This window comes from Bolinopsis microptera, chromosome 7, assembly GCF_026151205.1.
Source record: "Bolinopsis microptera isolate Bmic1 chromosome 7, MBARI_Bmic_1.0, whole genome shotgun sequence".
Taxonomy (NCBI): Eukaryota; Metazoa; Ctenophora; class Tentaculata; order Lobata; family Bolinopsidae; genus Bolinopsis; species Bolinopsis microptera.
In genome coordinates, this window is record NC_087078.1 from 1,311,773 (window position 1) to 1,339,197 (window position 27,425).

The 27,425-nt window shown below is 36.9% G+C and overlaps 1 protein-coding gene across 1 annotated transcript; it reads left to right on the forward strand.

The window, feature by feature from the left end:
• The first annotated feature begins 12,451 nt into the window (after positions 1-12,451).
• Positions 12,452-23,513, forward strand: LOC134817811 (uncharacterized). The gene is made up of 8 exons (XM_063827145.1): positions 12,452-12,537; positions 12,677-12,832; positions 13,103-13,203; positions 13,487-13,655; positions 13,808-13,906; positions 14,081-14,119; positions 22,653-22,831; positions 23,100-23,513. Exons 1-8 carry the CDS (start codon positions 12,492-12,494, stop codon positions 23,268-23,270), a joined length of 960 nt encoding a protein of 319 aa, XP_063683215.1. The 5' UTR covers positions 12,452-12,491; the 3' UTR covers positions 23,271-23,513.
• Positions 23,514-27,425: the final 3,912 nt, after the last annotated feature.

Here is a 27,425-nt window from a genome sequence, read left to right on the forward strand (position 1 = left end):
GAAATATTCCCATGGCTCCTAATTGAAATCATCGATAACAAATTAGAAAACTTAACGGGATGGTTTGCAAGTAATTGCAAAGCTGCATTGACTATTGTGGAGCCGGTGTAACCTTCCCCCAGATGTTGTCTGGATCGCTTCGACCCTTCCTGCATACCGGAACTCGATGTTCCACTTTCAATCTCCACTCGTTAACATAATACTTAACTGGTATTAATACAATATGTAATCTAACAAATAAAACCCGTTTACTTAAAATTGATAATCACTGTATTTTTTAACCTCGTGCCGGTTAACAGTAATAGTAATAGAAATAAAATAAAACTCCTTAAGTTTCATCACCTGATTATAATACCGCTAGACTAAATTTGATATGTTTAAACTCTTGCAATTTTGCCAAATTGTGCAAATTTGCTAACAAAAGTCCAACTTTTGGAGATAACATGGATTCATTTTTAATGAGAATTACAGATTGTGATGTTCACTACACGATGTTCGACTGACTATGTAAAGAAATAAAGATGAAATAAACCTGAACAAGGCAATATGTGCGGCAATTCTCCTTGTATGCTTGAAATTAAACAATTTTACAGAGATCATAAATTCATTTTTCATAATTTATTTATATTAGAGGGGGACTAGAAATAAGGATGGTTAGTCGAATAATTCAAGTTCATAGCCACATAAAAAATGATCTGATACGCCCTCCCGGTGCGTTTAATTAATATTGCTAATTGAATTCGCAGTTTACAAGGGAAGTAAAAGTGGAACCACCCTTCTATCTTTCTATGAAGCTTTTTAAACCAAGCTCAATGCCACGTTCAAATTGCTTGATAATATTAAGCAATTTCAACTCAATTATATTTCAGTGTCGTTTGGAGGAGCTATTTTTATGAGTTCCACGGCTTCTTCCCTCGTGATGTTGCAATACTAACAAGTTCAGGGCCTGTAACTAAATTATTTGAAGAGGATTACGTTCTTGAGACTAGAAATTTTGTTTACAATTTATTTCGTGAAAGATTTCCTAAAACTAAAAGTAAGCTATGACTTAGTATCCATAATCTGTGCACACTTCGAAACCATTTCTTTATTTGTGATATGTTTTTTGTTTGGTTGAATAATTTTCATTTAATTGATTTGGATCTTACACTACTTACTCTAATTTCTAATTTCTAATTTCTAGTTTCTAATTTCTAATTTCTAATTTCTAATTTCTAATTTCTAATTTCTTATTTCTAATTTCTAATTTCTAATTTCTAATTTCTAATTTCTAATTTCTAATTTCTAATTTCTAATTTCTAATTTCTAATTTCTAATTTCTAATTTCTAATTTCTAATTTCTAATTTCTAATTTCTAATTTCTAATTCTAATTTCTAATTTCTAATTTCTAATTTCTAATTTCTAATTTCTAATTTCTACTCCTAGGATCTGCTAAATGTAGTTATATAAGCCTTATATAGCCCCAATAACTACCCAATAACTAAATTTACTAATCTGGGTTCTTAGATGTTGGACGAGTACAGTTTCTGGTGCTCCCTGCAGATAGCAGGACCCTGGTTTTGGCTTTCGTTTTACAATTTTCCTCATAATTAAATTAATTGAAGTGGGAAGACACTCCTCAATTGTATGAAATAACGGAGGCTGATTCCAGATAACAAATTGCACTGCAAAATTGGTTGGAATATTCCCATGGCTCGTAATTGAAATCTTCGATAACAAATTAGAAAACTGAACGGGTTTGCAAGGTACACGTACTGCACTTTTAGTGCACAGAGCTACCACACTGACTCACCCACTACCTAGCAGAGCTTGGTTCGAACTGTGTCCAACAGGCAATATGTATTAGGTCATTTTACTGTCCTACTTTACACCAATATACCGTACCCGGCACCATTCAGCTCAAACATCGAACCTTGCACTTTTTATATATCTATATTCTATATTATATTTTGAATTATCATTCAAAAATCTCTAAACTTATGTTAGTTAGTCACACACCTGCATGTTTGTAAAATGTTGTTAAAATGCTGCCTCTAACGTGTTGCCCTCGCACGTAGGGGGTTGTTTATTAAGTCCGACTAAAACTAACGTGCGACTTTCACTTAACGGGTGATACTCGTTAAATATTTGTTCCAAATATTACCGTCGACGAGTCCAACTCCAATTCGGCGCGCGTCCTGGTAGGTTATAAACCTACAAGATTTTCACTACATGGTCAAATAAATTAGTGATTTATAATGTAATATAATCTGTTATCTTAAAAGTATGAAGAGTACACACTCAAATATCACGACATACATTAAAATAAAATTATTAACGCGCACCACCTAATAATTATGTTCGTTCATTTAATTTAAATGAACGAACATAATTATTAACAAACATTAAAATGAACGCTCGAAGGCATTCAAAACCATCAAAAATTCAAATTTTTTTTATTTTTTTTACGTTTTCAACATTTTAGCAGATAATTTGTAAATTAATTTTTTCCCTACTCTTGCCGAAGGCAAAAAGATCGTAGGGAATAAGTAATCGGGTTTGTATATGGACACGTTCATTTGAGTTTGAGGATATTGGTAAACAAAAATGATAGCGTTTTCGACGATAGTGGCTTAATTTTGACATCTATTAACCTAGCACGTTCAGAAGTTCTGAACATTAGCCACGTAACCCATACTCCCATATGCACTGCTCAGAAAGAAAATCTATTGTTGTTAGGCACTATAATGGTTCAAATGTCACATTTTGTGTGACTTAGTTAACTGCAGTTGTCTAATTATCATTCCTTGGTCTAAAATATAGTAGATTAGGTCAATCTAACAATTATGATACAACGTTGGTTAAAGGGCACGGATCGAACGGTTACAAGGCAATATTTGGGTAACTTTGTCACACTCAGAATACCAAACCTCTATTCTACTGTGAGGTGTTCTCGAAAACCTTTTAACTCATTATTTGATGGTTGATCTACCAATCATAGCCCTAAAATATGTTGTTTCGAATAGTTAGCTAATACAGGAACTTGGTTATTGGGAAATGAGGTTAATTCTGTCACAATATATGGAATTTTAAATTTTGGGCGAATTATTTATATCTGTTTTTGGTTTGAAAGGCGGGAAAACTTTACATGATGACAATGTAGTTGATGCAAGTTAAGATCAGTTGATGTTTACATTGTCACAAAAAATGATACGGAATCGTAAATAGGTTAAAAACAATGATTATATAGAATGAAATAGTCTCTTATAATAACTCTTATAATAACTGATGTGACAAAGTAAACATGTCTTGCCCCTATTTTAAAGATCTATATATTCTATGACTCTATTAGAATTCAACATTCTTTCAGAAAAAAATCGGTAGAATATTGTCCAGAACATCAGAGCTCAAGTTTAACAATTTTAGGTTAAATTTGTCAAAGTCACCAAAAATGTGACAAAATTAACTTTTCCTGCCCCAAAAATTTCAAGATAGTGTGTAAAAATGAGCATAGGCTGCCTTATTACCTATATAAATCAATCCAAACTACGAAAAAGATCTGTTAATCTTATGACGATTACCTAACTCTAATAATAACTGATGAGTGATGTGACAAAGTAAACATGTCTTGCCCCAATTTTGAAGATCTATAACTTTATTAGAATTCAGCATTCTTTCAGAAACGATTGGTAGAATATTGTCCAGAACAGCAGAGCTCAAGTTTACCAATTTTAGATTAATTTGTCAAAGACACTGAAAATGTAACAAAATTAACTTTCCTTGCCCCAACAATATCAAGATAGTGTGTTGAAATTGACAATTGACATAGGATGCTTAATTGCCTATATTAATCAATCCAAACGACGAAAAAGATCTGTTAATCTGATGACGATTACCTAACTCTAATAATAACTGATGTGACAAAGTAAACATGTCTTGCCTCTATTTTGAAGATCTATAACTCTATTAGAATTCAACATTCTTTCAGAAACGATTGGTAGAATATTGTCCAGAACATCAGAGCTCAAGTTGTGACAAAGTAAACATGTCTTGCCTCTATTTTGAAGATCTATAACTCTATTAGAATTCAACATTCTTTCAGAAACGATTGGTAGAATATTGTCCAGAACATCAGAGCTCAAGTTTAACAATTTTAGGTTAAATTTGTCAAAGTCAACAAAAATGTGACAAAATTAACTTTCCCTGCCCCAACAATATCAAGATAGTGTGTTAAAATTGGCATAGGATGCTTTATTGCCTATATTAATCGATCCAAACTACGAAAAATATCTGTTAATCTGATGACGATTACCTAACTCTAATAATAACTGATGTGACAAAGTAAACATGTCTTGCCTCTATTTTGAAGATCTATAGCTCTTATCTATTAGAATTCAACATTCTTTCAGAAACGATTGGTAGAATATTGTCCAGAACATCAGAGCTCAAGTTTAACAATTTTAGATTAATTTGTCAAAGACGCTGAAAATGTGACAAAATTAACTTTCCCTGCCCCAACAATATCAAGATAGTGTGTTAAAATTGGCATAGGATGCTTTATTGCCTATATTAATCGATCCAAACTACGAAAAAGATCTGTTAATCTGATGACGATTACTTAACTCTTATAATAACTGATGTGACAAAGTAAACATGTCTTGCCCCTATTTTGAAGAGCTATACCTCTATTAGAATACTATGTAACTTTATCATCAATGAACTAGTTATTTTGCCAGCAAGGAGCTAACAGAGTTATAATAATTTGTTTGTGACGAAATTACCCTATTTTTGACCATGTTGCGGTAGTTTAATTGTGACACTGTTAACATATTACCACCCGATAATGATTTATGTGACTGGTGCGTGGTACTAGCAGTGTTGTTTGATCCATAGTACGTAATATAAGGGGTTTAAGCTGGTATATCATTATTTGTTCAATTTCACACATGTTCAGATATCATCAAGATTATGTGACAAAGTAAACTTGTTTGTGCCTTCTGTGTTTTAATTCCTTACGACTATATGATATAATAACAATTCCTAGCACTTCCAGGCCATCAAATAAACCTACACTACTCAGCATTTGTTATCAGGGTGCCCTAAACATTCTTCACATGTTTTCTTAAATGTGTGACAGAGTAAACCTGAGTGCACCATCTAACGAAAAAACTCGTCAAATATGTAGGTAATGGTCATATGTACCCATCCAATCAACTGGACACTCAAAAATTTGGTCAAAAACGGCAGCAAGGGGTCCATATTTACTCCGTCACATGTTTATAGTGTGACAATGTAACCATTTCCATGCCGGCCGTATTTAAGCGATATCTTATCAGCTGATTAAGATATCGTTAAGTGACAAAGTTAACCTAGAGGATGAGACGATTATCCTAACCATCAAGGGTTTGTGTAATTTCATAGTGTGACAAAGTCAACTACACTGTGCCTTTTAATAGGGTCACTTATATTTACCAATATCCTCAAACTCAAATGAACGTGTCCTTATATGAAGTGGCCCGACGGTCCTACGATGTCGACAAAAGTCTGCTCCTTCGCAATATAGAGTTAGACCACTCCCCTATAATTATGTGTATAAAAGGAGTCTATTTTGCGCGCGCGACGCCGGTTATGTGTTAATTAATTACAGGCATAGCAACGAGTCTTTGGTGCTTGACGACTGTTACAAACGGATCAATCATCAATTTAAGTGTTATTTTGGTGAAACAAGCTTAATAAATTACCGAGTGATAAAATTCAGCAAGTCAAAACAAATAAAATTATGATATCAGCTGATAAACTCGTGGCTGATTATTTAACAGTTAATCGACCCTGAATGGTAGAAAGCATTGGAATACATAGTTGAGAACAGATGTTACTTTACAGTTACATCCAAGAAGCAACTATAATATCAAGATTGCGGTCTGCAGCTGCTTTTAAAGAATCGTATATCAAATAAAAGGCTCGAAAGTCGATGGTGCTGTGATGTGTCGAGTAAGCATCAAAATGTATTAGTTTATGTGAGATACAAATAATAACTAAGACGAGACAGCATTATATTTTATTACAGTTAATAAGTTGGCATACGATGTAATAATATGACGTGACATGATACGCATATCGTTTTGTTCACACGAAACAAAACCGCGCAAAGTATGAAATGATCTACAACCAAACCACATACAGATCGACGGCGACACCTCAGATGCGCGCAGAATTTTTCAAGTTCTGCACGCCTAATATAATAATAATATAAACGATTATTACATTGTACATGCGCCAAACACCACTCTGGGATACAACAAAGTAGAACAATTTAATTGTATGCAGTAGGGAAATTTGACCGTGCGTGGTGTTACCGCGGCGAAATTCTTGTTCATACAATGAGCAAGAAAGGCAATTGTGGAGTAGTAAAAAAATTCAAAATATCTGTAGATCTATGATATGATTATGAAAATTGTGTAAAAACAACAGATACGAAATATGACCAGATTTGATGATCATATCATTATCACAGGTCAGCTTGTTGTTTACTGTTAACTAACCAAAACCTGTATTCCTAATAGGCATGTTTATTTAGTACCTATGTGAGAACTACACCCGCTACTCAACATCGTCAGCTACTCAACATCAATCAGACATCAGTGACCTGGTCTCAGTTCGTGTGTTTGCAAGAACTATTTGTCTAATCAATGTTTATATTTATTATTTGATCAAACCATTGTTTCACGGTCAATCGTTAGAGTAGGAACAAATTTCACATAGCCATGTGTATACGCGTACTTTACCTGAGGACCCCAGGCTTTAATGTTGTTAAACATTAATACTAATAGAGATTAGGCGGAATGACAGGCTGAGCGCGGCCCAGTAAACGCGTACTGCGTGACGCGCTTGTTTCACAAGTAGAATATATATCCTTCGGCGGTCGCGCGCTACTGCAAGCGAGAGGGCTCTGGTTAGAGCAAGGAACAAATTAAACACATCTTCCTCAAATGGGTTATCGTGCATTAAATATTTCATGCTTAAAGCATTATATCAGTAATACCTGCTTTTTGAAAACCATCTTTTATTTGACCACCTCGGTCCTGCATTTCAGTGTAAACTTTTACAAAATGTGGAGGTAAATAATAACTCCAAAGAGGTGAACGAGGAAGCCGAAAATCAAGAAAGTGATCATGCCATAATGTGATACTTAGAATATTTAAATTGTATAATAACTCCTTTTTCATTGATCCAGTGATATAGTTTAGTCCGAATCCGATGATAGAAATTACGATTGACTGAAATTAAACAGTATCATAAACATGAGTTCGCAGTGGAATAATTTAGGAAAAAATTGCAACCGACTTTAACTTGGACGGACCTTAAACGGACGGAATTTATTTGAACGGACATTAAGATGAACGCTAGGACCTCCAGCGTTCAATTTATGTCCGTTCAAATAAGGTCCGATAAGGTATATAATAATATATAATATGCTATATATAGTTATTCAGTCATATGTACTTGTCGAGAAGAATTGAAATAAAGGTAAAGTCGAACCGCGGTGGTAAGAAATTATTCAATTAAACTGGTGTTCTAATTTTACTTATCAATTTGGTAAATTTGATAAAAACTTAACGAGAATTCATTGAATTAAGATTTAACTTCAATCGAGCGAAATAATTTGTCTGCAGCTGTTATCAGCTAAAGGTTAAGTTTGTTAATTAACGAAATTAGGGAAAAGAGTCAACACCAAAAAGATAATTTTTTTGTAACGCGTCCCTAGTCACGAATAGAATTAATTTTGTCTTCAAATACATCGATCAATCGGTGGTAAGAGCAGTATAGATTTTGTTGCAATTCAACTTGTTTCCATTATTCCCTCTGTCCCTCTGTCCCTCTGTCCCTCTGTCCCTCTGTCCCTCTGTCCCTCTGTCCCTCTGTCCCTCTGTCCCTCTGTCCCTCTGTCCCTCTGTCCCTCTGTCCCTCTGTCCCTCTGTCCCTCTGTCCCTCTGTCCCTCTGTCCCTCTGTCCCTCTGTCCCTCTGTCCCTCTGTCCCTCTGTCCCTCTGTCCCTCTGTCCCTCTGTCCCTCTGTCCCTCTGTCCCTCTATCGCGCTGTCCCGCTGTCCCGCTGTCCCTCTGTCCCTCTGTCCCTCTGTCCCTCTGTCCCTCTGTCCCTCTGTCCCTCTGTCCCTCTGTCCCTCTGTCCCTCTATCGCGCTGTCCCTCTGTCCCTCTGTCCCTCTGTCCCTCTGTCCCTCTGTCCCTCTGTCCCTCTGTCCCTCTGTCCCTCTGTCCCTCTGTCCCTCTGTCCCTCTGTCCCTCTGTCCCTCTGTCCCTCTGTCCCTCTGTCCCTCTGTCCCTCTGTCCCTCTGTCCCTCTGTCCCTCTGTCCCTCTGTCCCTCTGTCCCTCTGTCCCTCTTTTTTCCGTCTCTTCCTGTCCATTTTTTTTTCATAGCAGGAACCCATGTTTTTCTAAGTCTAAAGTGGTGTCAAGAGACATTAAGACATTATACAATGTTATTTACTTAATTTGTGATTTTTACACCACCTGGGGGTCCATTTTTCGGGACCTAAATTATTTATTACTTGGCCAATTTTGTATTTATTTTTACTAACGTAAAGGCCATAAAAGCATTCGACCCAGCAAAAAAATATTCAAAAGTATATCTCTCACGGTTGTTGCGGAAAGTCTTAAAGTTGAAACCGTAGTGTCAGTAAAATTGCAACAGATATATATACATAAATATTTATATTTTTTCAGAACTCAGTAAAGAATTTTCCTCTACCACTTATACACGAAGGCCAACGCAGTTTATAACTTTAAAATCCAAAGATATCTTACTACATTACTTCATAGACAATTTTAAAATTTGGACAGACACAATAATATTAATTGTTTTATTCTGAATATTTGTTTAATAAACTGTTTAGAAGTTTTTTGGAAATTTTGATAATTTGATTGAGTGAAGAAATCACAAATTAAGTGCGAGATCATGTATCCGCCAGATTTTAAAATGGTCATAACTCGGTCTAGTTATAAACACCCAACTTGAAATTTTGGGAAAGCACTTCAATTATCAAACCACATGTGTCTGGAAATTTTGGAGTTCCTAACGTTTTCACTTTATGACGACAAAAGAGAAAAAGAGGGAGTGGTGTGCCACACCCTCTGTAATCGATAAAGTTTTATAAAAATTTCAGGAAATTCAAGTTTGACCCATATCTATGTTCTCTGAAATCTTTACCCCTTCCGGGTATACTCGTCTTGGACACTGTTGACGTGTTTGTTCAGACCACACTCTTCACATGCCTGAACGTACTGTTCTATGTCTTGCCTCATGTTCCTTGTTCATCTCCTCCCACTTCGCTTTATTCTCCTTGATCCGCTCCTGAACATTGCCAGCATTCTTCTTGATCTCCCGGTTCTCTTCTTCCATAGCCGTCTCCACTCTTTACTCTTCTGCTGCGTAGATCGTAGTTTACTTCAGTCACCAATGAAATAGATGTACTCTCACCTTTGTGATAGAGTCAGCTAAAGCTCCATGCTAAGATAGGTAACAACGTTAGTAACAATCATAACAACCTCTCAACCCACTCAGGCCAGGGAGGAAGCTAATAGTATTTTTGTTAATAAGTTTTAATCGAGTCAAAAAATATCCTACACAATCGAAGATACAGCCAATTAAAATGTTGCTCGCACTAAACATAACGTAATATCAACAAAACCGATAATAAATGCCGTTTAAACAATCTTTGCACGTGCTCGTGCGAGTAACAACCCTCGTTACCATGGTTACTTTGCAACCTTTTGCTTTTTACCTAATTTGCACGTGGGCGGTCGTACATTGTACAGTGTACGTACAAAGATAATTCTCTAAAGGCAAATTAGGTAAATCAATATTATGCATGTAATCTGAAGATAAGTTTGCATTTTGAGATAAAAAAGTGTTCTGGCTCTGGAATGCATAAATAGGGCCTGGCAATTTACTTAGTGCATCAGAAGAAGTCGGATAAACACAAATTTCTCGTCTCCCGGGCATGCCATCAGAGTCCCCAAAAAATACTGCAGCTACGTCGTCTTCATATGATGGAGTGTTATTTTATCGTCTGGAGTGTTGTATTATCGTTTAAAATCATGCTAATTGAGCGTGGTTGTGTACTATTAATATTATCTATAGCGTATTGTATTTCCTATTGTTCATATTGATGGACATTCTTGTAATACTGTATGTAAGGATTTGGAAGGTTAGTCAAAGTTGTTTGTATCAGGGACATTATATTAGCATTACAGTCAGAATTATTGTTTAGCCGGGCTTGGAGTTGTCCGCTACCTTCCAGTATGTAAATTTGTGCAAAGCTGGGAGTTGTGCCGGGTTCATTGTGCAAAATGCCAGTTCTATGGTAAGTTTGGCCATGAATTCTATAACAGTAAGGACCACGGCCAGGCGGTGTGCTTCATTCTGCTCCAAATGACGCAAAGGAAAAGGCTGAATCAAAACGTCTTATGTATTCCCAAAAGTTGGACGATCCAGGGTGTTGACTTGCAAACAATTCAAATAAAGGTGATGGAAATGAATCTAGCTGGCAACTTTCAGGTAAGCGGGTGTCCCCCTTGCCACAGCAGGCCGACTTCAGTTTAAGTTCAGATTCGAATAATTGTGCAGAACAATGAGGACATATTTTGTCGCTCAGATATATTGTAAATGGTTGTGGTGGACTGAGGTTATAATTATAGTTATACCTACTTGTAAATCCTGTACCAGCTGAATGTGATCTACGATTAGCGTTATTTGAATTATTACGGAGTAGGTTATTATTCAGTCGGTGTGAATTGTGATGTCTGTTCAGGGGTCCCGTGGTCGAGTCCAACACGAAACCTCTCCCGCTCAGTCTCTAATCTTGTATTTCTTTGTCATACGTTGTATGACCCGCCGCGCACGAAGTGCGCGGCTCCCCCTGTATCGTCACTATAGTGAAGCGACAGTGGGGGTCACCACGTGATACAAGTATTTCTCTCGGCAGAATTCTCGCGGTCACGCATTTCACGAATTCTTAAACGTTCAGACTCTTGTCGGGCATCTCGCTGTGCAGAATTCCTTACCTGGTTACGACGATCACGGCTACGCACTCTCTCCCGTTCTCGTTCATTGTCAATGGTATGTTGGTCGGTGTCTATGTCCATTAATTCATCCGGTAAATTTTCCATGTGAAAAGCAAGAAGGAAGATTGAAAGGGTAAAATTGATATAAGAACAACAAAATTAAAAAATAACGATACGGTTTTGGAAGAAGAGTTGTAGGTGAGTACAGTTGAAGATGTCACCTAGTAAACTGCGATGTATTACTAATACTATCGATGTAATAGATAGGAAAGTTTATGAAGTTCGGAGATGGAAATATTGAAGGTTTGATAAAATGTCACACGTAACGTTTGTCAAGATTACACTTACAAAATGGCGTTGAAACGAAAATACAGATTGTCAAACGGTGGTCGGTGCACGGGGCCGGGAAGAGTTTTAGCAGAGTTTTAGCTATAGCGCGTCTTAGAATTCAATAATGCACGCGCTAATTCTGCACGAGCGACATTAAAATGTTATGTATGTACCATGCCAACGTTTAATGTCATCGGATTTGTTTACCTAATTTGCACGTGGGCGGTCGTACAGTGTACAGTGTACAGTGTACGTACAAAGATAATTCTCTGGATTATAAGTAAAGATATAATAAGATTCGGATTCCTTAAACGATAATTTTTAATTTACCGTATCGAAAAATATCAATAAGGTTTAAAGCCTAAATCAAAATTCTAAGAATGCTATCTTCTATTGCTATCCTTTTTTACAACCCTGCTAAAAATTGCAATGTTTTAACTCCATTTGCGAGCTGAAATTGGCCTCACCAGAGGGTCATATTTGGTTGATTTGTCCCCGTTGCTGGGGGGATTTCGTGAAGTTTAAAATATAATATACACATCGTATCGTTTTATATATAGTAAGATTGCAAAAATGATCAGTAGGAATAGCTTGGCCTGACGAATATATTCAGCTGTAATACCGATTGTCGTGTTACTGCATAGAGATAAACCTGGAAAGCATCATTTCAAAGCGAATTGAACCGAAGCCCATGATTTAACAAAAATTTCGCCGCGGTTAAACCACGCACGATCAATTTTTCCTACGATGTACTTGTAGTTGTACCATTAATTCTTTTGAGTGAAAAGTGTGACTGGAAAAATTGCACCATATTTACATACTATGTTTTTTATAAATGAGTGGGATTCGTGCATGGTAAAAATTGACGATTTATTTGACCAATGTAGCGCTGCGCACCAACAATAAATGAATCCAGAAAATTGTGGAAAATAACTTTGCGAAGGAGGAAGTTCACTGTTATTAATTAACGGGCCACCTCATAGTCATATATCCAAACCCGAATACTTATTCCCTACGATCTTTTTGCCTTCGGCAAGAATAGGGAAAATTTTTTTACAAATACAAAAATAAAGTTGTTAATTGCGGTACTTTGCAGAAATGTTGGTTGTTTTGGTAGTTTTCTTTCTTGGAGCTGTCGCAGCAGGTAATTCATTTTGAAATGTTAATGTCGGTACAACTACATCATACGGATTATCGTATAATAATCATAGTAGATAATAGCTACGTATTCCGTCAAAACAGTTATTTGTCTTCCATAAACTTAGAATTTTTCAACATTTCAGCTCCAACACTGGACCAGTGCCCACGTATCATGTCGGAAGCAGGGTTAAGTCCCAACTTTGCTCCCATGGTAACACACAGCATCCATTCTCTCACCGTGGAGGATATCCGATATTATTTCAAACCCAACGCAACTGAAGAGAACGGTATCCCAACCGGTAATAAATCATTCTTGTTGTATTAGGAACTTGTCAATTTTATATTTTAGTCATTTTTTATACCACTGTTCGACGACAAAATGTTGAAAAACCTTCGACATGTTGGTTGTTTTATGTTTAAAAGTTTAAAGAAGCAGCACTAGTAATGTTTAAAATTGTCAATATTGTTTCAAATTGTCGGAAAATTTAATCAATTTACGGCATTTTCTACGCTATGAAAATGTTTAAATGTTGGCGATCTCAACTTCTTTATTCTTTAACCTGTTTCAGTGAACTTGGATGTTAGGAGTGCTGAACGAGTTCTCCCCAACGCACCCCTGATCGGATATGATGACGCTTTTAAGACTAAGGCTCTAAAGAGTTTCGACTTGGTAAGTGGCTTTGTACAAGAAGGAAAATAATATTATGGTAGTTCTAAAACCTTGTAATTCTTTTCATATTTCTATGGGACGGAATGACGGATGCAAATCTTGATGTTTTTCCCTCGACAAATGACTTTTTCAGGCTTGGAAAAATTTTCTTGCTTCGTAATTCACAAATCGTGAAGTTATCTCATTAAGTTGCGAATTGCAATCCTTATCAAAGTATGCGTCCTACATTCAATCTACACCCCTCCTTGAAGTGCACTTAAATTTAAAATGACCCTTTTTTTAGGTGATGAGAAACATGAATAGAACCTGGTGGGGTATACCGAAATACAGCGTCCTGGAAAAGGTGGCTCACGCACTGCACATGGCAGAGGCTTGGGAAAATGCTATGGGGGAGTACAAGATGATTGAGAGACTGTTGGACCCTGAATCTGATCTCTGTTCTTGTGTCACAGGTTTTAGACCATCTCCCCGAACAAGAAAATCGTGCATTGCAATTAAAATGATGGTTTACACTTTACCGTTCACGCCTCGTAATCAATTTTTACTGATAAATAAATTCCGAATATTGTTGTTCATGCTTGTTCATGCTGTACATATTTATCAGATATCGAGAATAACGGGATCCTTAACCATCTAAACCTCATCGCTTTCAAAATAAGATACCCTGGTATAACCTCTGGAAAGGATAGTCTTACAAACCAATGTGAGTCAAAACAATATGAATAACCACGAAAAATCGGTGATCGTCAGGCAGGATTTTTTGTGTTACTTGTAGTTTTAAGCCAGTCGCACAGCAAACAAATTATACGCTCACGAATTAATTTGAATGAAATCTTAATCTTATCATTTATTTAATCTAACGCAGAACTCGTTTCAGATTTGACTTCAGCGAATTCGACCGACTCCACAACCGTAGGTAAGCAACAAAACTAAGTAAAGAATCAAGAAAAATATTTAAAACACCTACCTTACGCATTACCATTTTTAAATGACAGCAATGTTGATGCTGACACTGGTACGGTATACTTTAGTCCATTGTATGTCAGTGGATATAATACATATCCTACTCGCCTCGCGGGCGGAATTCCGTATAGCACTCGGGCCCAACGGGCCCTCCGGGCTATACGGGGATATGTCGTCCTCGGGCTGTGCGCCCTCGAGGACATATATTATATCGCCGCGCGGGCGCGGGCGATATAAATTTCCGCCCGCTAGGCTGCGTGGATATATATATATATATATTTCGTTGCTGTACTCCTACACATTAAAAGTCGGTGTTGATTAGATCTTCGAAATAGTTCTTTGCATCATTTTATTAAACATCGTTATCTGAGATAAAATTGTTCTAAAAGCAACTGGAATATTAGTCGGATCCCAACCGTTCTAAAAGGCTATCTCGTTAGCTTTTCGTGTTAAAAGCGATTTCTCAACGGTTATCACCTCTCTAGATGATTCTTAAAACATTTGGACTTCATGGCAAGGTTGAAATAAATGCAATGAGGGCGTTTTCGGCCACACCCTTTTTCAGGGTTTCGCGGTCACTCGAATTATTGTATTTCAGCCCAGGAAGGTCTTAAAGACTATTCCGATACACCAAAATGTGCCTAATAGCCACATTTATATACAACTTATGAAGCAACATATACCTTAAAATGCTTTGTTTCGGAAATATGGCCGAAAAACGGTTTTTGGCTTGACGCAGTTCATAATTTCCGTGATTTTTGGCATTTCCGCCTAGGAAGGTCGTAGAGACTATTCTGATACACCAAAATGTGCCTAATAGCCACATTTATATACAACTTATGAAGCAACATATACCCTAAAAGGCTTATTTTCGGAAATGTGGCTGAAAAACGGATTTTTGTCGAGCAAACAATGACAATATTCACAAATGGGCTATTGGACTGTTAACTAGAAAGGTCTTAAAGACTCATGAGCAACACAGCATTTGTCACAAGATGTAAGATTACTCACTTTGTGTCCAGAAACACCTACAAAAATTGGAGAATGATCTACTTTATTGGGCATCTCTTTTAATGGGCCAGGCCAGCAGCATATTTGTGTCTTACGAAATGGCAATTTTTCAAAATTACGGTTTCTTTAGTAAAGGTCAATGGGTCAGTTGCAAACAGCAAATTGTTCGCAATTGCCGACTTATGCACATCATATACTCAAAAACGCTCACTTTAGGAGTCATTAGTAAATAACTAATACATGATTTGTGAAAACTCCAACAATTTTTCCTTGGTACCAATTTAAATAAAATGTGTGACGTGCCAGACCAAAATTCAACTTCAAACTTTTTATTTATTCATGCCATGAAACCATAATGAGTTATGTGCCCATCCTTGGAGAACCCGGAGAATGTCCCTGCTGTACGGCAGTGTTAAACAAGGAATTGAAACCGAGGGGTTCCGTTCAGGCCCTTCACACTTTGTTTCTGTCTAGTTCTAATGTACCGTCACAATAGTGACTTTAATATATGTACCAAGAATACCAGACCTAAAATAAATCGGCACTGGATCCGGATCAGATTGCTGCTTGACCGCTGACCAGTACCCCACTTTTTAATTATGATTGATTTCGCTGCTTCGACCAATGTTGGTCTGTAATCCCTGGATTGAGATTTGTTGGCCGCAATTTAATTTAGCTAATTTCTTATAATACCGCAGTGGTCTGGTTCCCACTTCAGAATGACCCCATATTCTTTTTTTCAGTCGCATAGATTTTCCCATCGTTTGATAATGTGTGTCAACTGTCAATGTCATTCCCTCGTTTTATAATCAAGTGGTGACTGGCTATTTCTTCTGTTATTACAGCTGTGAGCTGCCTCGAGATCTTATCTGGGGCATGGGCACAAATACTAGAACATTAGAAGATTAGAACTGTAATTCTAGAACTTCAGATTAAGGTTACTTGGCAGAATAGCATTAGCAGGGTTCGAGATTTGACTGAGGGCATTCAGGTAACATACCAGGCTCACATCACCAGTTGAAGTGAATCGTAATTTCGGCATGCAATGCCTTTATGCCTTATAAGTTATAATCTTATAGTAGGATCACGGGGTTTTTATAATAGAAGGTCTCGAGATGCTGATTTAGCTATTTAGGTTTCACATGTGACATTTTTCCAGCTTTGGGTAAAGTGGATTTTAGAGCGGGGAGGGGGTCTAAATGACAAAAATCTGAACGATCTCTTACTTACGGGACACTACGGGACAAGGGACGGATCTCGGGCCTAATAGCTGTTTTTTAATGAGAGGCTGGAGTTTGGACCTAGATGGTCAACGTGAGGATAGCATGAGGATTTAGGATGCTCTGCCTGCCTTTCGTGGGGTCTTGTAACCCCTAAAGCTGGTATATCTTATCTAAATTAACCTTGGTTACATCTCGTGCTGTTTCGAATATATAATTAGATTTATAGGTCCAATATCAAGCAAAAAAGTCTGATGTCATGTACTGATGTTACACTTACATGATCTCCGACGCGAGGATCTCCGAAGTCCGATCTTAAAGTTGGATCTCAGAGCCAAAAAGAATAACGTAAGCCTTGGTTCCTTTCTTTGAGAGTCAAACAGGAAATTCGGGGTTATCAACTCAAACTCGGATTCGTAGCACAATTAAAAAACCAAAGAATAAAAATCTTAATGAATTTCCCGACATTCTAAAATTAATATCAGTTCGTATTCATATATATATATATATAGCCTGACTGACAATTTTCTCGACTGACTGACAATGTTTCTTCTTTTCCCCATTTAGAATACAAAGATTAGTACATTTTAGCTTATGATTAATATTATATTTTTACCTATAGTTTACCTAGATCAATTCAGTGGCCCAAACTCCAGTAGGTTACAAGACTTAAGTTCAATTCGAGGAACACTTTGATTAAGCATGATCCTTGTCTAGTTGGAGTTTTCGCATATCATGCAGTAGTTATCTACTAATCACTCCTAAACTGAGCGTTTTAGAGTCGAATCTCGAACCCTGCCATTCGGCCAAGTAATCTTAATCTGAAGTTCTAGAATTACAGTTCTAATGTTCTTGTACTAATGTATTAGTGCCCTAGATAAGATCTCGAGGCAGCTGTAATAAAAAAGAGCTAGCCAGTAACCACTTGATTAAAAAACGAGGGAATGACACACATTATCATACGATGGGAAAATCTATTCGAACCAAACCACTGCGGTATTACTCAATGAAACTAATAAATCAATGAAACTAATAAATCAATGTTTTAGCTCATTTTACAAAGTCAAATATTTAAAACAATTAAAATTGTATAGTGCTCAATTTGTAAATGACTAGTTGATCTTTGCTATTGGAAGTTTGTCAAGGACTGGCAGCTAGCGGGGCAAGGAATGCACGGGCTTAGGGGCTTTTGTGCACACCAGAACACTAGCTCGGTAGATTTTTGGAAACTAGAAGGACTGAAAACTAAAATTGTTTTTGATGGAGGCTGAGGCATGTTTTTGAGAGGGACGGTATAATAGCTTGTGGTAACAACTGGCCTTTACTTTAATAGGATGAAGTTTTAGTTTTAGGACAGGAAGAAGGCATTAAGAAGATTTGCTCTTTGTTTACAAGGCAGAATATAAGCAATGTTGGTAATAATATGTATCAATATCTAGATCTTCGTTTATCAATTTTCACTAAATGGGTTTAAAATTTTAATAGGGAGGGAAATTCATCAACTTTATTAAGTACCTATCAAAAATAAATCTTATATCAATGTAATATATTAAAAATCATAATCCTAAGTCTAATAATAAATCTGTTAAAAACACTTTCTCACTACACTGCGCTCACACACGTTAGTAAGACAAAGGAAAATGCACACCCAGCTAATTTTCAATTTCAAGATAATCATTTTGGATGTGTGGACCCTAGGGTAGACTTAATGTCAAAATTTAGATTAGAGCATTCGAAATCTTTGTTTGTCCAATCAAGATCAGCATGGTTATGCTGGTTGACGAGCAGTGATTGCTTCATCCTAGACTTCAGGCAGGCCACACTTAGACAGTAGTCACGTATACCAAGCTTAGGCACAATTACGTTCCAAATACGAGTCGTTCTGCTATTGAAGTTGTCAGGGGGGTCTGCTTGGCTTAGTATAAGGGTGGGTTTCCTACTTGAGCAGGTGAAATTTTCATGGAGGGAAATCGGAGCATGGAATTTCATGATTTTATAGAGCTCAAGGAAACAATGGTAAGTGTACAGGTTTTGGACGGCAAGTATTCCGTGTTCCTTGAACAAAGGTTTCGTGTGCTCTTTCAAGAAAAATTTTTTGTTCAGATTTTGGTTGCCAAACGGTCGAGCACGAGCACAGGTCTTAAATTTATCTAGGTATGCCTCCCTGTCGCCAAACAGTACCCTGAGACAATATTTTTGTGCTTTGAATACAGAACTTATACGAGTTTTGGCTGCCCCACCCCAAACCGTGATACAATAGGAGAGGTGTGATTCAAATAGAGTGTAATACAACTGGCGGTGTAAGAAATCTGGGAGGGAGCAGCGTAGGCGGCAGAGAGTTGATGTTGCATGGCTGAGAGAACGCCTAAGTGATTTTATATGTTCTTCCCAGGTTAGCTTTTCATCGATGACGACTCCCAGAAACTTAGCAGATGCAACTTGTTTTATTGGAAAGTTATCAATGGTTAGAGTATATTCAGAATTATTGTCAGTCTGGGAGGACGATGCTGGTTTAAAGTGAATGAAACAGCATTTAGACAAGTTGACATGGAGTTTGTTTGCTCGCATGTAGGAATATAAACTAGCTAAAAGAGAATTACCACGCATATATGCCTCCTTTTTAGATTTCCCAGTCACAAATATATTGGTGTCATCAGCGAAGGTGACAAATGATCCCAAACTGGAGCTGTTGGCGATATCATTAATATATAGGAGAAATAAGAGAGGTCCAAGAATCGAACCCTGAGGGACTCCAAACTGTATTTTCAAGGCGTCAGATTTCTCACCAACAACTTCAGTATATTGTGATCTATTTGTTAAGTAACTTTTTATAAGATCATTTGCCACCCCACGTATCCCATAGCCCTGTAATTTGACAAGTAATGTACCATGATCTATTGTATCAAAAGCTTTGCTAAGGTCTATGAATATGCCTAAGACATGATGCTTAAGTTTTAGAGATTCAGTTATAAGGTTTACTGAGTGATTAACTGCATGTGAAGTAGAGTGTGACTGCCTGAAGCCAAATTGTGTTTTAGATATTATACCCTGTGAGCTAGCAAACGAATATATTCTTGAGTAAATGATCTTTTCAAAGATTTTACCAAATATAGAGAGAGTAGAGATTGGGCGGTAGTTTTCTATCTCTTCAGGGTTTCCCTTCTTAAATACAGGAGTTATTCTACCAGTCTTTAGAACGTCGGGGAACGTGCCATTAGACATTAAGATGTTGATGTATCGACTAAGGATCGGTGTAATTACGTGAGATGATCTTTTGATTACACTAACAGGAATATCACTTGCTTTTCCATTTTCAAATCCTTTTATTATTTCCGTTATCTCATAAGGTGTACAGTCTTCTAACATAATCGATTTTTCATTAGTCTTTCCAAGGAAATCATAGAATGTTTTTATAGGGAGAATTGGTAAACCAGAGGCCTCACTGCTACTAAGTGTTTCATTGAGCTTAGGGGCAATAGAAACAAAGTAAGAGTTGAATCCATTGGCTATGACTCTACGATTCATGATTCGTTCGTTGTTTATGATAAAGGGAGGCTTAGTTTGCTTCTTTTTCTTGCCCCTGAGCTCATTGATTATCTGCCACGTTTTTTTGCTGTTTTCTATATTTTTATGGATTTCATTGCAGTAGTACGATCGTTTGGCGACCTTGATAATACTTTTAAGCATTCTTCGGTAGTCACTGAAGACTTTATAGAGCAGTACATTACCCTCAGGGTTTCTATTTGTTACAGTGCTTGACCAGTCTCTACAGAGTTCATGTTTTCTTTCAACTGAGACAATGATTCCATCGGTAATCCACGGGTTGAGTTTGGGAGTCCTTTTGGTAACTTTTGGTACATCAAGCTTACAGTGTTTATCAAGTGTTTCATTGAAGCAGTCCAAGAACTCATTGAAGTTTACCGAGGGAGTCAAGTCATTCACCTTCACCTCGAGTTCATTAACAAAATTAGTGAGTTTGGAACTTGAATAATCATAGTAGCGAACATGTTTAAGTTTTTCAGTACTGTTTTCGGTAGGAATTGACGTGAAGGTGAATATAAAGGCATGGTCACCAATCCTATCATTCAATACACCGGAGAGAAGTACATGATCTATCTCTGATGTGAGGATATTGTCAATACATGAGTTTTTACAGTTAGGACGGAAGTGGGTAGCAAGTGATATAGTAGGATACATATTGTTACGAAGTAACGTGTCCTCAAATTACTATTATGGTAAATGAGCTAAATTAAACTGCAGCCAACAGATCTCAATCCAGGGATTACAGACCAATATTGGTCGAGGCAGTGAAGTCAATTATGATTATAAAGTGGGGTACTTATACTGGTCAGTGGTCAAGCTTCAATCTGGCCCGGATCCAGTGCCGATTTATTTTAGGTCCGGTATTCATGGAACATATATCATGGTTTCATGGCATGAATAAATAAAAAGTTTGAAGTTGAATTTTGGTCTGGCACGTCACACATTTTATTTAAATTGGTACCAAGGAAAAATTGTTGGAGTTTTCACAAATCATGTATTAGTTATTTACTAATGACTCCTAAAGTGAGCGTTTTTGAGTATATGATGTGCATAAGTCGGCAATTGCGAACAATTTGCTGTTTGCAACTGACCCATTGACCTTTACTAAAGAAACCGTAATTTTGAAAAATTGCCATTTCGTAAGACACAAATATGCTGCTGGCCTGGCCCATTAAAAGAGATGCCCAATAAAGTAGATCATTCTCCAATTTTTGTAGGTGTTTCTGGACACAAAGTGAGTAATCTTACATCTTGTGACAAATGCTGTGTTGCTCATGAGTCTTTAAGACCTTTCTAGTTAACAGTCCAATAGCCCATATGTGAATATTGTCATTGTTTGCTCGACAAAAATCCGTTTTTCAGCCACATTTCCGAAAATAAGCCTTTTAGGGTATATGTTGCTTCATAAGTTGTATATAAATGTGGCTATTAGGCACATTTTGGTGTATCAGAATAGTCTCTACGACCTTCCTAGGCGGAAATGCCAAAAATCACGGAAATTATGAACTGCGTCAAGCCAAAAACCGTTTTTCGGCCATATTTCCGAAACAAAGCATTTTAAGGTATATGTTGCTTCATAAGTTGTATATAAATGTGGCTATTAGGCACATTTTGGTGTATCGGAATAGTCTTTAAGACCTTCCTGGGCTGAAATACAATAATTCGAGTGACCGCGAAACCCTGAAAAAGGGTGTGGCCGAAAACGCCCTCATTGCATGTATTTCAACCTTGCCATGAAGTCCAAATGTTTTAAGAATCATCTAGAGAGGTGATAACCGTCGAGAAATCGCTTTTAACACGAAAAGCTAACGAGATTCCGTTTCGTCTCGGACTATATACACAAATCTTTAAAATAACTTACAAACTATAAATTATAGGAAAGGAAAACAAGTCTTAGGAAGACGTACAAAACTATGTGACTCAAAACGGTACAAAACTAAAAAATACTGAGTAATAATCAAAGAAAAAGAATGGCTGAGTACATTTTATCTAATCTATTTAAGATTAGTTTCTCGGAAAAAGCTGGATTTCTCTGAATCAAGCAGTAAAAATATTAAAATAGTGATGAATATATAGTCTCTGATAGAAATATTGTAAACTAAACACGGGTTTATAGGCTAAGATCATGTTAAATAAAATAAATAAACTAAACACTAAGCTCCAGCGGATTTAAAAAGGATGTGGTTACTATCGAGGGTGTTCATACCCCCATAACGCTCAAGGGTTTTCAATTGGGTCTGGTAGAACCCCTCTCTAGCTTCCATGGCCTTTTCCCTATCTGCTTTGCCTTTACTTATTTCAGGTTTAAATTCTAGAGCGTCCACTATAATATATATACATAAAAATTAAAAAAAATACATATATATATCTGGTTTCAAGGAAGCACTTATCAATTTATCAAAACAAATATTTCCCGATAAATTCGTTTACCATTTGACATGTGTCTGACCTCTGTGTGAACTAGGCCTTCTCCGGACAGTCTCTGTTTACAAAACAAGGCCTTCTTCGGAGAAGGAGAGTCTTCTTCGAACAGTATAACTTATCGAGGTGAATTTACGCACGCACCTAACAATTTTGCTAGTTTTGATCCGATTTGGGGGACAAAGTTTACAATTCTGAGAACACCTCCTTGTATCATCCGTCAAATATACTTTCACGCGGAATCGCCCAATTATAAAAAGATAAAACCAATAACGGAATTAACTTCACCAGATACACACACAAGAAAGAAGCGTGGTGGTTACGACGCAAGTTACGACGCAAGTTACGACGCCGGGGGCTACGAAGCCTCGTACGACGCATCGTACTCCGCAGCTAGAGACAATGCACCAGTAGCGTGGCACAGATCTGTGAGATTTGACGGCATTAATTTTGATCTATCGGATGTTGAGGTAAAAACTTCTTTATACTCGAATTTTGGAGAGGACTTCAATCAAATAGATGTTCTTTCAGTTTATGAGAAAGATTAGGCATTAGCGTTGTTACGTAGAGCCTAAGTTTATATGATACTCGAATAGTCGATTATGTGAGTGCATGCAATAGAAAATGCAATGACTTGAAAATATGCTTACGACAGGCTAACTCTAAAAACGTAATTGAAATCAACTAAGTTAATTGTTTGAAAATTTTGTCCACAAACTCAAGACTAATAATCTTCAGCTGTTGAAGGATGTAGCAGAAAAGCTGGTGGACAAGTCAAATGTGATGGGATATCACATAGATAGTGCTGAACATTGGGAATACTGGAAGAACGTGCTCAAGCTACCACAAGATGAATCCCACTACTACGATCTCGCAATGTTCATGTTCTGCAAGCTCAACCAAGTCTAACCAGAAAGATGAACAGTCTACCTAACGAAATGATTTGTGGAGATAATTTTAAAATGGACTCTTTTACTCGTACTTTTATTTGACCTTATATTTAGCATCAGTTTTATATAGGACTTTCAACGTTTTTAAACTGTTCTCTTTAAGGGTTAATCAGTACAGATCAGCAACTGACTGAAATAATTATTTTAATTTTTTGGGTGATAAAAGATTTAAATTGTATAACAATATTATATTTTGCATTGATATAGGTATCTTACTTATACTCCTCAGTCCTTACCAAATAAATTCATCCACTAATTATCGAAACACATATCACAGTGCTGGCAAGCACGACCGTTGCATTTATTGTGGGTATACTATGTACCCCATTTACTATTATACCCCATTTACTATTATACCCCCTTTACTATTAAACCCCCTTTACTATTATACCCCCTTTGGTACACGTTACAAGCCTCTTTCGTGCACGCGAAGCGTGCACTCCGGCGGGAGGCGGCGGCCGAAGGCCGCCGCCTCCGGCAGGAGTTTTTCAGGCATTAAGACTCATCGGAAGTCGTTCAGCAGATTTATTTTTAGTTCAAAACATTCCAATTTGATGTCAAAGATGACAGGAATAAAAAATAGTTATGTTGAGATTTTTAAGAAATTTGCATAAAATACTCGCCAGCACTGTTATACGAAATTCGGTAAAAAACCCAAAATCGCCATATTCAGGTGCCTTAAAAACCATGTTAAAATTGAGTTAGAGATCTGAAATTTTTCAGGGCGTCTAGACGTTGACCAAATCGACTGCAAAAAAAAATTCAGGTTTCAGGAGCATCGGAAAGTGGGTTTTCTAGAACCCCTGTTTTACGATAGATTGTCGTGATACATATATACATATTCAGGGATAGACGCTTTGCCAGTCAATTGTAGCCTGTATTTAATTGTTCATAGATTCAAAAGTATAAAAGATACAGCCATTTCCGACCACAGGTCTTGAAAATAATTGTTTACACTTTAGTTTACATTGTATAAACAAATTATTTGTTACTGGGCCGCGCTCAGCCTGTCATTCCGCCTAATCTCTATTCGTGTTTACCAACATTAAAGCCTGGGGTCCTCAGGTAAATTATTTGACGTCATGAACACCCCTTGATGACGTCATCAAGTTAACCGTTTTTAAAACTAGATTTTTGACAAAGTAATAACTTTTAAAAATAATTTTACACCATTAAAAAGTAATTTTATTCAAAATCTGAGGAAATTTTACCTTAGATAATTGTTCAAGCATTCTGAAAATCTACCGGAAAGTTTTTCTAGCTTGCTCCTTCATAAAGATATTCGTCATTGAAGTTTGTGCTTTTTTGAAGAATTATTTTATAAAAACGTCAATTTTGCGATTTAGTATTCTCTGGTGTTGGGCCATGTCTTGGGTTGTGGAGCTCAGTTGTGCTTCCTATAAGTATAAATTGTGCATTAGGCTAGTTTTAAAGTTAAAAATCGAAAAGTTGCACACGTGGGGACACGCCCAAATTGATAGAAAATTGCTAAAATAACTGAAAATTGCTGTTTTCGTCATTTTCTGTCAACTTTAGAGTGCCGTTGTGATTACAGTTCTTCTTGAAATACTTTGAAACTTTGCATGCTTATCAAATTATATATAAAACAATTACATGCAAAAATTTACGGCGATTCAATATTGGATGCGCACGCAACGTCCGCTCAAAGTTTGCACGTGCGAAAGATGAACATTTTGCTCATTCGTGATTTCCAACAAATTCTGCTTTGCCACGACAGTTTAATGTCAATATAAATGAATTTAATGCCAACTTGAATGAGTATTAAGTGGCATATTCAGTCAGTGATCGACCGATATGCTTACCTAAACACAAGGAAATGTTTTTAAAGGAAAAATTTCGAAATTGTTGAAACTTCCTCCTTATTAATGAAGATATCAGTTTATATTTCGACTTTATAAAGTACCCTGTCATTATAATCAAAAAGAGATGATATTTGACCAAAACCCATAATCATGGGTAGAGTGGACCGCTGCCAGTGTCTCTCTTTCCCAAACAAAAGGAAATGATATTAATTTGATTCACCGTTCTCAAATGCAAAATGATACCGAGAATGAAATCGGTCGCTCGCTTTTCCCATTCATTTACAATTGTAATAGATTAAAAAAAACTACCCAAAGGCAGCTGTACTCGGCAATAAAGATTCAATAAACTTCAGCTAATTCAATAAGTAATAACTACCACCCTTACCCCGAAATACTAGGTATCGACCCGAACGCAACCCAAAGAGATTTTTACAGCATCTGATTGATGTACCTAATCAATCGAAACTTATTACAATTCGTAAGCCGTGAATGAATGGGAAAAGCGAGCGACCGATTTCATTCTCGGTATCATTTTGCATTTGAGAACGGTCAATCAAATTAATATCATTTCCTTTTGTTTGGGAAAGAGAGACACTGGCAGCGGTCCACTCTACCCATGATTATGGGTTTTGGTCAAATTCAGTATAAATAAAGGAAATAACATTGAGTAGGTTATTATATGTAGTATCTCTGTTGAGCCGTGAGATACAGTTTGGCTTTCGAGCAATGGGATATAGTATCCCCATTGAGTAGTAAGATACAGTGTGTCCTTCGCGCATGATTGTGATGAAGTATTTCCGTTGAACCGTGAGATGCAGTTTTTGCTTTGACTCAACGAACTGTTACTGAGTGTAAGAAAATATGATTCATCTGAAAATGAGAGAATATATTCAACTTCTATCATAAAATTACCAAGGACACGACAGTAAATTATTCACAAATCTTTGTAGATTATTTTAAGTTTAAGCCGAGACATTAAGCGCTCTTACCCACCATCAATATTTAGACCAACAATCAGTTCCTGGTGAGATTACCCTCACAAAAACTAGCAGTGTTACCATGGTAACTAGCAGTGTTACCATGGTAACTAGCAGTGTTACTATGGTAACTAGCAGTGTTACCATGGTAACTAGCAGTGTTACTATGGTAACTAGCAGTGTTACTATGGTAACTAGCAGTGTTACCATGGTAACTAGCAGTGTTACCATGGTAACTAGCAGTGTTACCATGGTAACTAGCAGTGTTACCATGGTAACTAGCAGTGTTACTATGGTAACTAGCAGTGTCACCATGGTAACTAGCAGTGTTACCATGGTAGCTAGCAGTGTTAACATGGTAACTAGCAGTGTTACTATGGTAACTAGCAGTGTTACTATGGTAACTAGCAGTGTTACTATGGTAACTAGCAGTGTTACCATGGTAACTAGCAGTGTTACTATGGTAACTAGCAGTGTTACCATGGTAACTAGTAGTGTTACCATGGTAGCTAGCAGTGTTAACATGGTAACTAGCAGTGTTACTATGGTAACTAGCAGTGTTACTATGGTAACTAGCAGTGTTACTATGGTAACTAGCAGTGTAACTATGGTAACTAGCACTGATTTAGAAGTTACTATGGTAACTAGCAGTGTTACTATGGTAACTAGCAGTGTTACTATGGTAACTAGCAGTGTAACTATGGTAACTAGCACTGATTTAGAAGTTACTATGGTAACTAGCAGTGTTACTATGGTAACTAGTAGTGTTACCATGGTAACTAGCAGTGTTACTATGGTAACTAGCAGTGTTACTATGGTAACTAGCAGTGTTACTATGGTAACTAGCAGTGTTACCATGGTAACTAGCAGAGTTACCATGGTAACTAGCAGTGTTACCATGGTAACTAGCAGTGTTACTATTCAAATAGTTCCAATAATTATTGATTTTAAATCTTATTTTCAAATGATTTTTATAATGTGGCATTTATAATTTTGGTCTCCAATGTATTCTGAAAAGAAAAGAAGGATAGATAATATAGACTTATAGAGCACTTTATACGTCATCGTCACTAGAGGAAGAATTCTAGTCTGGGTAACCATGGTAACCACCTGGGTCAGTAGTATACATAATGGTACTTATACCCCACCTAAAAATGGCGCACCTGTATTTGTGTGTAATTACGTAATTTAACCCTAATTTGTGGTAATTTTTGCTAATCTTAATTGCTAATTGTATACACTAACCCTAATTGGGAGTGTTTACTCCTCATTAACATTTTGCTAATGTGGGGAGATCATACTATTACACTGAGG